The following is a 13,383-nucleotide window of genomic DNA, read 5'->3' on the forward strand; positions in this document are numbered from 1 at the left end:
AAAAATGTTCCGTCAAAATGTTTGAAAGAATTCTTTTATGTTTAAAGCATCTGATGGAGGAAATCATTTTCAACAAAACTTTTGATTATTTTTGTAAAAATTTTCATCGGTTGAAAAATTCCGTCGCTTTTCGACGAAAAGTATTCCGACGATTCATCGTTTGCAACGTAGAAATTTCATCAAAAATATAATCTTTTTTGGTGTTGTGAAAAGTACATAAATAATTTTTTTAGAAATTTTAAATTTAATTTAATTTAATTTGTAAAGTATAATAATTATATTAATTCTAAAAAAAGGGTAAAATGGTAAAAATATCTCATTGACTCTCCATTATCCTCTCATCCTTTTTTTTACTCCCAAACAAGGGAAGAAGAAACCCTCCAATTTCCTCCTCTTTCTTCCCCTCCCTCCCCCTTGGATCCCCTTCCTTCCCTTCCCCTCCAAACTCCCAAACAAAGCCATGACTTAAGGAGAGATTTTAACATAGTAACAATAATAGCAATCAAATGTAGATGGAGAAATGAGACGGCCAAAGTCACACCATATATATGTTGATAGAGATTCCCTTCAAGTGCACAAAGTATCATATCATAACCATTTACAACTTTATGTGAGCCTCACTAGATGCTAGAGGTGTTAGAGATTTTCTATAAATGCGCAAAATGTAATGCCATGATTATTTTCAACTCTATAAATTTCACTAAATATAAGACCGTGTGACACGTAATATATAAAAGATAATGCGTGCATGGGAGATATGAGGAAACACGTGTACAAATAAGCCATGTGTTTCACGTGTTAAGTAATAGTAGACTTGCTAGGTAGAAGGCAATATGAGTTGGTTGGGCATGACAATCTAGCCAGTTCAAAATATTATAGTTACTTCAATATTTTTTTCATTCTATTTATATTTATTTTCTTATATTATAATTGCTTGATATATTTTAGATAAAAGGTATTTAAATATAATTAAAACTGAGTTAGAAAATTATTTTTAAAATAAAAGTGTAATAATATAAAAGTTTTCTGTCTTACAAAAATCCATTTGATATGTTAAAACAAATATAATAATCTTTTTTATTTAAATTATGTACATAAAATTAAAAGTATATATTTAAATATTATTATAAATAAACAAAATAAAATTGAATTGTATAATTATTAAAGTTTAAATATAAGTCTATATCATAATTTATAAGATTGTAATTATGTTTAAGTTATTTTATCTGAATAAACTTTTAACCAAAACTTTCGAGATATTTTACTATTTTTTTCTTAAAACAAATTAAATAATTTATTTTTGGTATATTAAGCTTTCGCAACTCCATGTATGTGAAGTTCTCAACTAATTTGATTACAAAACATGAAAATTGATGTGGATTATTTTTCAATTGAACATGTTATAATGGAACCTTAGCAGTTGCTCCTGGTTGTTATATTGGAAATGGAGTTGACGGGATTAAAGTGTATTCCCGTTATCACTTACACGTTGTCATGCATCAGCCAATATTTAGATCTCAAATTTGAGATACATATATTTTGCTTGGATTTTTCAGAACTAAAATGGTAAAAACTAACTTAAATAAAAAAAGATGTTAATAAACATATTCAAGAATTTCAATAACTACGACATCGAATTTGATTTAGTGATAAAGGGATTTGAGTAATTTATATTAATTTATGTGTTTATTTTCATTATTATATTAAAAAAAATCTCAATAACCCGAATAACGAAAGCTGATATTTTTTTTTAATATGAGTGCCTTTTGTTTTCTCTCTCTCAGGAAACATGTCTTAGAAACGCAAATAGATCGTTGCAAAAAAACGAAACGCAAATAGATAGAGGCAATCAGATCTTGCCACTTCAGCTTCTCATACGTCGAAAGTGATAGCAGGTTTTATTATTATTATTATTATTTTGAATGAATAATCCATTAATATATAGTACACGAAAAATTGTAATTTCGTTTTACAAAAAAAAAAAATTGTAATTTCGTTTTACAAAAAATAAAATAAAATTGTAATTTCGCAAGCTCCTCTTTCTAAATTACATGTTACCAAATTGGAACTCCATTCTGTACTAAAAAAAAAAAAAAAATTGGAACTCCATTGTTGTTAAAATTTACAAGCTCCACCAGCACTGCAACTACAATTAGCTATCATTCTTCCGTCTTCATTCAGATCTTACTTTCTCTGAAGAAGAGGCGATCTAACCCTGTGTTTGTTGTAGTCAACTTCCAGTGGCCATGGCTCCACCACAACCGCAGTCTCAGCGATCTCCCTCACCGTCGCAACCATCCGGGTCAGTTCCCAAATCTCTTCATCTTCCTTGTTTGCGTATGTGTGTTTTTTTTTCTTCTCTATTTGAATGATTTGCAATTTCAATTTGGACTCATATACGGAAGCAATTGCATAGCAATTTCCGCCCTTTGGTTTTTGTCAAACACGAAGTTTCGTGTATTTTGGTTTTATCTTGCAAGACGCCTTCAATTATTTGAATACTCACATTACTAACTTTCGCTAGGTTATCCTGAACATTTAAGATCCAATGCCGTTGAGTTTTGTCCAATTTGGCGTACAATGTGAAAACTACTGTACTCGTGTGATATAACTTAAGTTCTATATACACCGAGCTACAGGACAGAGTTTATTGTCTTGCAGATTCATCAACGATGCGTTATCTTTTCCATTTCAGAAACTTGTTTCTGGAATAAGGAAAGGAGTTATGTTAGCTTCATTGAGTTGGTGCATTAGCTATTTCTGCCCTTTTTTATTTATTTATTTTTACTTCAAATGTGACTTCGTTATTTGTATTACAATTCTCTTCTGTCCATGTTGTTGATTATTTCGTCCTCTAGCTCTAGATATCTTTACTTCGAGTCCTGACATATTGTTTAATTTAACCAGGAAGAGTGAAGTCTCTGACCTGAAATCACAGCTCCGGCAGCTTGCTGGGAGCCGGGCTCCGGGTGCTGATGATTCTAAGAGGGAACTCTTCAAGAAGGTGATCTCCAACATGACTATTGGTATTGATGTCTCATCTCTCTTTGGTGAGATGGTAATGTGCTCGGCTACATCAGACATTGTTTTGAAAAAAATGTGCTACCTATATGTTGGGAACTATGCAAAGGTCAATCCTGATCTTGCACTTTTGACGATTAATTTTCTGCAAAGAGATTGCAAGGACGAGGATCCCATGATTCGGGGACTTGCGTTGAGGAGTTTGTGTTCACTCCGAGTCGCAAACTTGGTGGAGTATTTGATTGGGCCATTAGGGTCTGGGTTGAAGGACAATAATAGTTACGTCAGGACGGTGGCAGTTATTGGGGTTTTGAAACTATATCATATATCAGCTTCTACGTGTGTTGATGCGGATTTTCCTGCAACACTGAAGCATTTGATGCTTAATGACCCGGATACTCAGGTGAGGATTCCATTTTTGTGGTAATTTCATCCTCAAGCTATGATAAATCCTAACAGTGCCATTCAACTTTCTAAAGAGTCAAGAGTTTCACTTAGAGCCAAGATAATCCACATAGTCCAATGATTAATGACTTGCAAGCAAATAGAGCTTAAAAAAAATACTATGCTTGATTTTGTTTTGGTTTCTTGTTTGGTAAAGAATGCATTCATTCTCTAATTTCTAAATGATCATTTGACTAAATTATGTTTGTGTCCCTGGATGATGTCTTTGGACATTTACAAATGCACATATCATGTTTATAATTTTGTTGTAAGAAAAACATGTGTGACACTTGTATTGAAAAAAAGATTGTATGACACTGATCACTGTTTGATTAGGATACCTCTGTAATAATATACTCTAACCAGTTTTGTTTAAGGTAGTTCATTTTTTTATTTGGTCCACCTGCAGGTAAATCTAATTTATTCAAATGAGTGCTTTCAATTTGAACGTAGTGCAATTTCTTTGAGCTATCACAATTTAAATGGGCTGGTCCCTTGAGGTCTCATTTTTAATAATACTTTGTTTATTTAACAAGTTAAATGTTTGATTTTTAGTATAGAGGCATGTATTTGTGCCCTTTTTAAAAAATCAATTCATTTCATTAGAAGTTATTTGTTGTTTGCTATTTTTTTCCTTAACATTTGTTATTATGGTAAGCACGTTGACTTTGTAAGGTGTTTGTGAGCATTATTATTATCATACCCTGCAACATTTTCTGTGACTTCTACCATCTTCTTCTTTATAGCTTCTTTGGAGATAATTTGATTTCCTTAACCTTAACTTTCAATATACAAGATTGAAGCTGATGTCATTTTGCTTTTCATGTCTCTTTTCTTATGGGTGTAATCTGTCATCACTTGTGTATTAAATTTATTTACATATTTAAACTGAATTTCTACCATCTCTAACTATTATACTCTTTACTTCTTAATTTTCCTTTTTATTCTTTTTATTGCTATTCATTTGTAATTCAGCTATATATCAAAATGACAACAGTATATTATTTCAAAAAAATAAAATAAAATGCCAGTGACCAAATGAATTGTAGTTTGCATATTCATGGTCATGTTTGTTTCATCAGGTAGTTGCAAATTGTTTGTCTGCTTTACAAGAGATTTGGACATTAGAGTCAACCACATCAGAGGAATTGGCCAGGGAGAGAGAAACTCTGCTTAGCAAGCCAGTTGTATATTACCTTCTGAATCGGTAATCTTTCACAAGTAGTTTTCTGCTCTCTGATGCCTTGATGAACTCTCCTTGGGAAAGCCGTGGTGCTTAATTTTTTATTTTCCTTAAAGAACAGTACTGTTTGATTTTTGAAATGTTTTTTCATTAACAATATATATGTGTGTGTGTGTGTGTGTGTGTGTGTGTGTGTGTGTGTGTGTGTGTGTGTGTGTGTATGTATGTATGTATGTATGTATGTATATTTCTAGCATTCATCAGTTCTTAACTGCCCTCCTCTAGGACTCCCTTTTAAAGAATTTTTGTCTCTTTCTATTGCTTGTGAAAAAAACTTATACATACCATATGATCTGCCCTCATATTAGCTTCTTTGTCCTTGTGAATGAACAATATAAATCAATGATATGTAGTATGATTGTGGGAGTAAATGGTTGGTTGAGTAGTTTCTTCACAAATGTGAACAAGAATGTTTTATTACTTTATGCTAAATGCTTACTGTGGTCATATTAGACTGTAAAATTGGTATTCTTTGTGGCAGTGGCAGACATCAAGATAAAAAGCAAGCATCTGTAGTTTCTTGCAAAATACTAATTTGAAAACAACTTATCAGTTCCTTTTTTTGTCACTTGCAGCATTAAGGAATTTAGTGAATGGGCACAATGTATTCTGCTGGAATTGGTGGCCAAGTACATTCCGTCAGATAGCAGTGAAATATTCGATATAATGAATCTCCTTGAAGATAGACTCCAGCATGCAAATGGTGCAGTTGTCTTGGCAACTATTAAAGTATTTCTACAGTTAACTTTGTCAATGGCTGATGTTCATCAGCAGGTATGTATTGATTTGTGTGAAAAATCTCATTCAAACTCCCTGTTTTTCATTACTACAGAATTTTTATATATGGTGATTGTGCCATACAATAAATTCTCTAGTCTGGATCATACTTGTTTTGTATCTAGTCTACTAGTTCACTGAATCATACACAGAGGACATGTATTTGGCATTTAGGTTTTTCAGCTGTAAGATGGTATTCTTGCATGGATACATATAATTGGGTTAGAGAGTTTTGTCCTTAAACTTAGAGATGCAAGTGAACTAAGCCATTTGTGAGTTCCTTGTGTTTGACCTAGCTTGGTTCAGTTCATTTTAGCTTCTTTATTGTATAAATAAGCTTGAGCAGTATGTTAAAGGTGGTTTTGTTAATTCAACAAACTTTGATTTGATGCCTGGCTCATTTAGCTCATGAGCAGCTCAATTATTGTTAACTTATTTTTTTGGCTCTGTTTCCTTGTGTTCTTCTACCTTGTTTCCGTGTATGGTTTGTATTGATTTCTCTTCTTTCACTGCATATTTCTGTCTTGTCCCTTTGGTTACATCTACCTGTCTCACTCTTTTTCCTGGATTCTATGTGCTTTTCTGTTCTGTTTCTCTACTCTTGGATGTTCTGTTTGTATGCATTTTTATAATCTGTATGATTTCAATTTCTTGAAAACATGCATAAGAACCAAAGCGAAGGCAAAATACCAAATTGAACCTAATATATTTCCTAGAAATTTTCTTAATTCCTATCCTGACCAATAATCCAATATATTAAAAACATGTACATGCGCCTCCCAGAAGTTATAACTTAGTTCAATGTGTTTTGGTTTTAATTCCTTGCTGTTTCTTTATTTTGTATTCATTACTTCTGTCGTGTTTGTTGGAGAGTCTGTTATGTTGCTTTGTATTGGCCACTAGCAGATACCCATCTACCTGCAGATGTCATGTCATGTTTCTGTGACCTCAATTTGTAGGTGATGGATAATTTAAAATAAATTAATAATTCTTACATATTAAGATTTACTTGCATGTGTTGTATACAAATATGAATGTTATTTAGTGTATCATCCGTAAATTATCCGGGCTTGGATTGTTTATTAAACAAGCAGGGGTTCTGCTAGGATTTTTCCTCGACTCAAGCTCAGTCTCCAAGCTTAGGTTTTTGGCCTTGTTTGAATATGGCTTGACCCAGCTCAGCTTGGCTTGATTACATCCTTATTTAATCCATCACTGTTACTATTTAAACCTTTTGTCTTGATCTCAAAGTTATTTTGACTATACCTTGTCAGCTTTGGTTGTTTCTCTGAAGCTTTGTGGTTTCTGATGCAAATTCTTATTGTGTAGGTATACGAGCGCATCAAAGCCCCTCTCTTAACTCTAGTGAGCTCAGGAAGTTCAGAACTATCTTATGCAGTTTTAAGCCACCTGCATCTCTTGGTCATGCGTGCACCTTATATATTTTCCTCAGACTACAAACACTTCTATTGCCAGTATAATGAGCCTTCATATGTCAAAAAATTGAAGCTTGAAATGCTGACTGCTGTTGCAAATGAAAGTAACACCTATGAAATAGGTAAATAGCTCCTCCATTTTGCTATAAAGAGAGAGAGAGAGAGAGAGAGAGAGGGTTAGGAGAGGGAGAAATTGATATAGGATGATTATTCATTAACTTATTGTGTTCCATTTCAGTGACCGAATTATGTGAATATGCTGCAAATGTTGACATTCCAATTGCAAGGGAATCAATTCGGGCTGTTGGAAAAATAGCATTGCAGCAGTATGATGTCAATGCCATTGTTGATCGACTTCTTCAGTTTCTTGAGATGGAAAAGGACTATGTTACTTCTGAAGCTCTGGTAATCATGACAAATCTATCTGCTAGATACCCTGGAATTTGTGCCTAAGAGTAGTATTGCACTGCTTCCTATTATTATGCAAACACGTGTGAAGTATGGCATTTTGATTTGGCTTTGTTATGGTAGGATAGACTAATTCAAATTGTGAAAGTTCATTTATGCAGGTGCTTGTGAAAGATCTGCTAAGAAAATATCCGCAATGGAGTCAGGATTGTATTGCTGTTGTTGGGAATATCAGTAGCAAAAATGTCCAAGAACCCAAGGCTAAGGCAGCTCTTATATGGATGTTGGGGGAATATTGTCAGGAAATGCATGATGCTCCATATGTCTTGGAGAGTTTAGTTGAAAATTGGGATGAGGAGCATTCTGCTGAGGTACTGTATACATGATTTACGGTTTGTAGTCATGCAATTTCCACATTTGGGATTTAGATTTCTATATTTGATGCCAAGTTATATCCAACAACATGCTTAATTATAGATTCAATTATGCTCTGGTTGGACTTGTATTCTTTGATGGTGGGATTTAACCGTTTTCTTTCACCATGCTCCAACATTTTGGCATGAGTCTCAACTCTCAAGTGCTTTGTTCTCATCCTACAGCATGTGTTCCTTTATGTCGTTATATGATGTATAGATGCAAGCTTCAATTTAAAGACATTGGATGGTAAAGCTCAACCATCGGCTTACACTAGATTTGCAGTTGAGCCGTTTTCTTCATTTTTCCCCCCTTTAAAGGATTGCTGAAAGAACATAGTGAATAACCCATACTGGACATTAACCTGGTCAAGGGACTGGGTCAATCTGTCACTTGCAGGTGAATGTTTTAATATGCAATAAATCATAATTATAAATATTTTATACAATAGATATATTACAAAGAACAATTTAAAAATATTATTCACTAACTTATTTAATCACTAATTAGATAAATACTTTAAGAGTTACTATCATCATCAATTTTAATAAACTTAATACCTAAACAAATAATATGAGAATTAAATTAAAAATTTATAAAATTAACTCATGGTGTTGAAAAATTGAGATTACTTTTAAATGAATCAAGAGTGTTCTCAATTAAAATTTAATGTATGATCTTATTTAAATTAATGTATGAAGCATAAACAGTTTATAAGGTAAAATGAATATATATAAATACACTAATTATAAAGAACATTACTATTAAATTAATGGAAAAGTATTCCAACAAAATTATTGTTAAACAACAACTTGAATACTCATTAAAAAAATCACTTCCCGTTAAACCCGACTAGCGAAACTTGAATACTCATTATTGTTAAACATTACTATTAAATTAAAGGGTAGGATATTGTAACAACCAATTAGGATTACTACCAATCAATTTCACCGTTAGATTGATTATATTGATCTAACGGTTATATTTATTTCTATCTTTGTATGGTTATGATTCTCCATATTTAATTATTAGATTATTTATATTGATTCGACGGTTATATTTATTTCCATCTTTGTTTAGTTATGATTCCCCATATTTAATGTGAAAGCATTAAATATGGGAAATCATAACCATACAAAGGTGGAAATAAATATAAAGTATTAAATATGGGGAATCATAACCATACAAAGATAGAAATAAATATAACCGTTGGATCAACATAATTGATCTAATGGTAAAATTAATTGGTAGTAACTCTAATTGGTTGTTACAATATCTTTCCCCTTAAATAAATGTATGAAGCATAAATATTTTTATATCATAGTTCAGTTTATAAGGTAAAATGAATATATATAAATACACTAATTATAAAGAACATTACTATTAAATTAATGGAAAAGTATTCAAGTATTTTAACTTGAATACTCATTATAATTAAATATTATTTGATTTATCCCAATTTTATTGTAAAATTGTTTAATTTTGAAAAGAAAAGGGAAGGGGTTAAGAAGCTAAGGTTGATCCCAACTGTTTCTATTAGGAAGTCCCGGATTGGCCAACTATAATGCTAGAAGCTGGAAGCAGTTCCCCCTTGTATTGAATATAGACATGATTGTAGCTAGCCATTACATGTTAAGTCCCATGTGCCATAGCCATCGAGTCATGGACTCAACCTTGTTATATAAGGTGTGGAGGCAGTGAAGAATATGCTGTCTAGTGACCCACATGCTATAAGATTTTGGCAATAAATTTTACAGTTGGGTTGTATTAAAGAGTCCTGGTTGAGTCGGTTTGACAAAAACCTGTGGATTGTGGCTAATTTTGACCAGTTCAGTTGCAGCTCTTATTCAATCTTTAGCTGAACCAGCCCAAGCTCCAGTTCACCGATTGGATGAGCTGGACCTTACTAGGTTTAATAAGTAGGATATGAACCTCAATATATGTAATATAACATTTTCTATTATTTGGTTGTTTTCAAATATTCATTAGGAAATTAGTTATTAGGTTTAACTTCTTGTATCCTGCTAATTTTATGAGATGGCATACTGATACAAACCTTGGTTTGTATCACATACCCACAAGCAGTATACTCTTGTTTTTTTTTTTACATTTGAGAATCCCTCTGCTTCAATAATTCCATCCTGCCCCAGCAGAAACAGATTAGTACAAAACATTATGTATCATCTTAATATCTTCATGGAGAACAGCGGGAGGCATTGACCAGCATTTTCATTCCCTCCCTTGTCGTACAATGAGTACCCATGTCTGCCATGGAATCGATGTTAGGTTTGGATCTGGATGAGATCCTAGGCAGTGCACGTTAATCACCAAATCTTTTTTTTATTTGAGAAAGAAAAGAAGATATTTAGTTGTATCTCTTCTAAAGTATTGCAATAGATGGAGCATCAGCTTGTCTTTATGTTTACTTAAATATATTTTGAACAACTGTCTCATGATGCAGGTTCGCTTACATTTACTTACTGCAGTTATGAAGTGTTTCTTTAAGAGACCACCTGAGACTCAGAAGGCATTAGGAGCTGCGTTGTCTGCTGGCGTTGCTGATTCTCACCAGGTTTGGATTGTTACTACTTACTACTTTGAATTGTCAAAACAACGGAATATTTAAATGTTTGCTTGTATTGTAGCAGTATGTTACATGAGCTTTTGTTGATTGCAGGATGTTCATGATCGGGCCTTATTTTATTACAGGCTTCTGCAATACAAAGTATCAGTGGCAGAGAGTGTGGTGAACCCTCCAAAGCAAGCAGTTTCAGTATTTGCCGATACTCATAGCAGTGAAATCAAAGATCGCATATTTGATGAATTTAACAGTTTGTCTGTTGTATACCAAAAGGTAACTAATCTACTTACTTCCCCCAAGTGGTTTTGAATTAATTCAAATTACTTGTTGAGTTTGGATCAATTTTAAATATACTTACAAATTTTATTTTTAATAAAATAATTTTTGCCATTTTAAACAAATTTAAAGTTAAAAAGGGGAAAAAGGTGATAAATGGGTCATCTTACCCTTTAAACTGTGGTTTTGATTGTGCTATGTTTCTTTCCTGTAAAATGTATTTGACTTCTCATTATTTCATGTTGAGTCTTGCTTCAACTGTTGAATCACCTGAGATATTCCAAATAATTATGTTGCATTTTGTACTTTTATTTGCATTGAACTTTATTTTTAACATTTCAAAAGTATAAAACATCATTCAGCTAAACTTGTGCCTCGATGCCTTGAGGTTACACCTCACCTTACACTATGGTTACTTGAAACATGTTTATATTACAGTATCCTTGCCTTTTCCCCCTCCCTCTCTTAGGAGTTGTACAATAAAATATATCAAACTAACAATAGCAAATTCATGCAGCCTTCTTACATGTTCACTGATAAGGAACACCGAGGGACATTTGAGTTTTCAGATGAACTTGGAAATCTATCTATTAGTGCAGAATCTAGAGATTCTGTTGTTCCAGCTCAGAGAGTGGAGGCAAATGATAAGGATCTGCTTCTAAGTACAGGAGAAAAAGAGGAAGGTAGAGATCCTGGCAGCAATGGTTCTGCCTATAGTGCTCCTTCCTATAATGGTTCATCTGCCCCTTCTGCAACTTCACAACCGCTTGCAGATTTGTCGTTTTCGAGTACCATCATAACTGGTCAAGCTTCAGCATCTAGCTTGGGAATTGATGATCTTCTTGGTTTAGATTTTGCAGTTGGGACTGCAGACACACCTTCACCTCCTCCATTGAACCTCAACCCAAAAGCTGTACTGGATCCTGGCACATTTCAGCAGAAATGGCGTCAACTGCCAATATCTTTATCAGAGGTTTGCTTTAAAATTATATAATCTTTGTTTCATTAATATGGTAGCGTTGGCGTAGAAATATAATTTAATTTGAATGCATTGTCACTGTTTTGCCACATCATTTAATGAATTTTGATATCGTACAAGTAGTCGAGCTCATTGAATGATGTGGCCACATATCATTAAATGATAGAGTAAAATGAATTTTACACCGACAGTTCATCAAAAAATGTGTACTGTATCTTTTCTCTTTTTCTTTGCCTTTGCTGCCTCACTCCCAACAAAAAATGTCAAGCATTTTGGTTTGCTTGTGGTACGTAACATACACAATCTGATGCAGGAATATTCTATAAGTCCTCAAGGAATTGCATCGTTGACATCTCCCCATGCACTCCTCCGGCACATGCAAAGTCATTCAATACAATGCATTGCATCCGGTGGTCAGTCTCCTAATTTCAAGTTCTTTTTCTTTGCTCAAAAGGCGGAAGAAGTATCAATATATCTTGTAGAGTGTATAATCAACACATCGTCAGCCAAGTCACAGATTAAAATAAAAGCTGATGACCAAAGTTCATCCCAGGCATTCTCAACATTATTCCAATCAGCGTTGTCCAAATTTGGTTTGCCTTGAAAATTTATGATGCATCCCTCTGGGCCGTGGAGTACGTCATGAAATTTTGAAGTCCTGACTTGAATATATACAGAGATGGAGATAGATATTGGCTCCACGCCCCTCCCCCTTCCAAAAAAAGTTAAAATTTCAGATCAGTGTATAACAGAAAATGCTGAGGGATTCCATTGACTAAAAGATTTTGTAGTTATTTTGTGTCCAATCCAACGTGATGATCAGATATTCAGTTGTAGAAAACCTGAGTTTGGGTTGTAATTTGTAGAGGTTTTATGTTGATTTTCTGATGTTTATTGAAGCGTTCATTGTGTTCTGTGGCATTGGTATTGATTAGTGAATTGTTTTTGCCTGATTGGTGCTGGGATATGAAATTGTACCCTTTATCAATTGAATGCTTTATCTATAATGATGCGGATGGCAATAGTGGTGCTGCTTCTTAGTTCGCATTTGGTGATTTTAGGTGAGAGAGGGTCCTTCATTTTTATTTATTTATATAAAAATAAAATAAAATTATGGTCTTCTTAATGTTGTGCCATTTCTTCTTCTTTTTGTAATTTTGATAACCTTGTTTCCGTCTAAAAGAATTGCGCATGACACCTGTTCAATGAGAATGTGACGTTCAGTGGATATTAAATTTAAACTATTAGATGAAAATGAAAATTTGAGTTTAACTCTTCACCGGCTATATGAAAGTACTTCTCCCTGCCGAGGGAGATGCAGCCGAAAATTAAGAGCTGTAAATATTTGGAGATTCTAAACAGAAAGTCATGATTTCACAAAAAAGTAACCCTCTTATTTTCAATTATAATTATCAAAATAACAAAATTCAACGTCTAGATAAGGGTCATAAGCACCTTTTTATAGACAAATTATAACACCCTTTTATAAACTAATTACAAATTGATTTAAAATTCTAAATCTAAAATTCTAAAAATAATAAAACTTCCTAAAATAAATATAACAGTAATTAACATCTAAAAATAAATAAAAATTACAAATAAATAATTCAAAATACATCTCAAATCTTTAATCTCAAATCACGTCATATATGTTGCTTTCCTTTTCTTCGCAAACAAATCACAATCACATCTGCTGCTTTACTGAGACTTGGATTCGATTCTAATTTGTTATATTTTAAATCATTGCCTCTTTCAACAATTAGACCATACTTATTAGGCCATAATTCTAGTTGACTATGAGTTT

General features: G+C 33.1%; 1 protein-coding gene across 1 annotated transcript; it reads left to right on the top strand.

Annotated features, from left to right (window-relative positions):
- The first annotated feature begins 2,113 nt into the window (after positions 1–2,113).
- Positions 2,114–12,645, top strand: LOC133285998 (beta-adaptin-like protein A). The gene is made up of 11 exons (XM_061483330.1): positions 2,114–2,302; positions 2,908–3,424; positions 4,548–4,672; positions 5,284–5,482; positions 6,815–7,043; positions 7,160–7,326; positions 7,491–7,700; positions 10,205–10,315; positions 10,421–10,597; positions 11,118–11,573; positions 11,893–12,645. Exons 1-11 carry the CDS (start codon positions 2,247–2,249, stop codon positions 12,181–12,183), a joined length of 2,538 nt encoding a protein of 845 aa, XP_061339314.1. The 5' UTR covers positions 2,114–2,246; the 3' UTR covers positions 12,184–12,645.
- The last annotated feature ends 738 nt before the right edge of the window (positions 12,646–13,383 follow it).

This window comes from Gastrolobium bilobum, unplaced genomic scaffold (genome assembly GCF_033153095.1).
Source record: "Gastrolobium bilobum isolate Gb01-03AN ecotype WA unplaced genomic scaffold, APGP_CSIRO_Gbil_v1 utg1863, whole genome shotgun sequence".
Lineage (NCBI taxonomy): Eukaryota > Viridiplantae > Streptophyta > Magnoliopsida > Fabales > Fabaceae > Gastrolobium > Gastrolobium bilobum.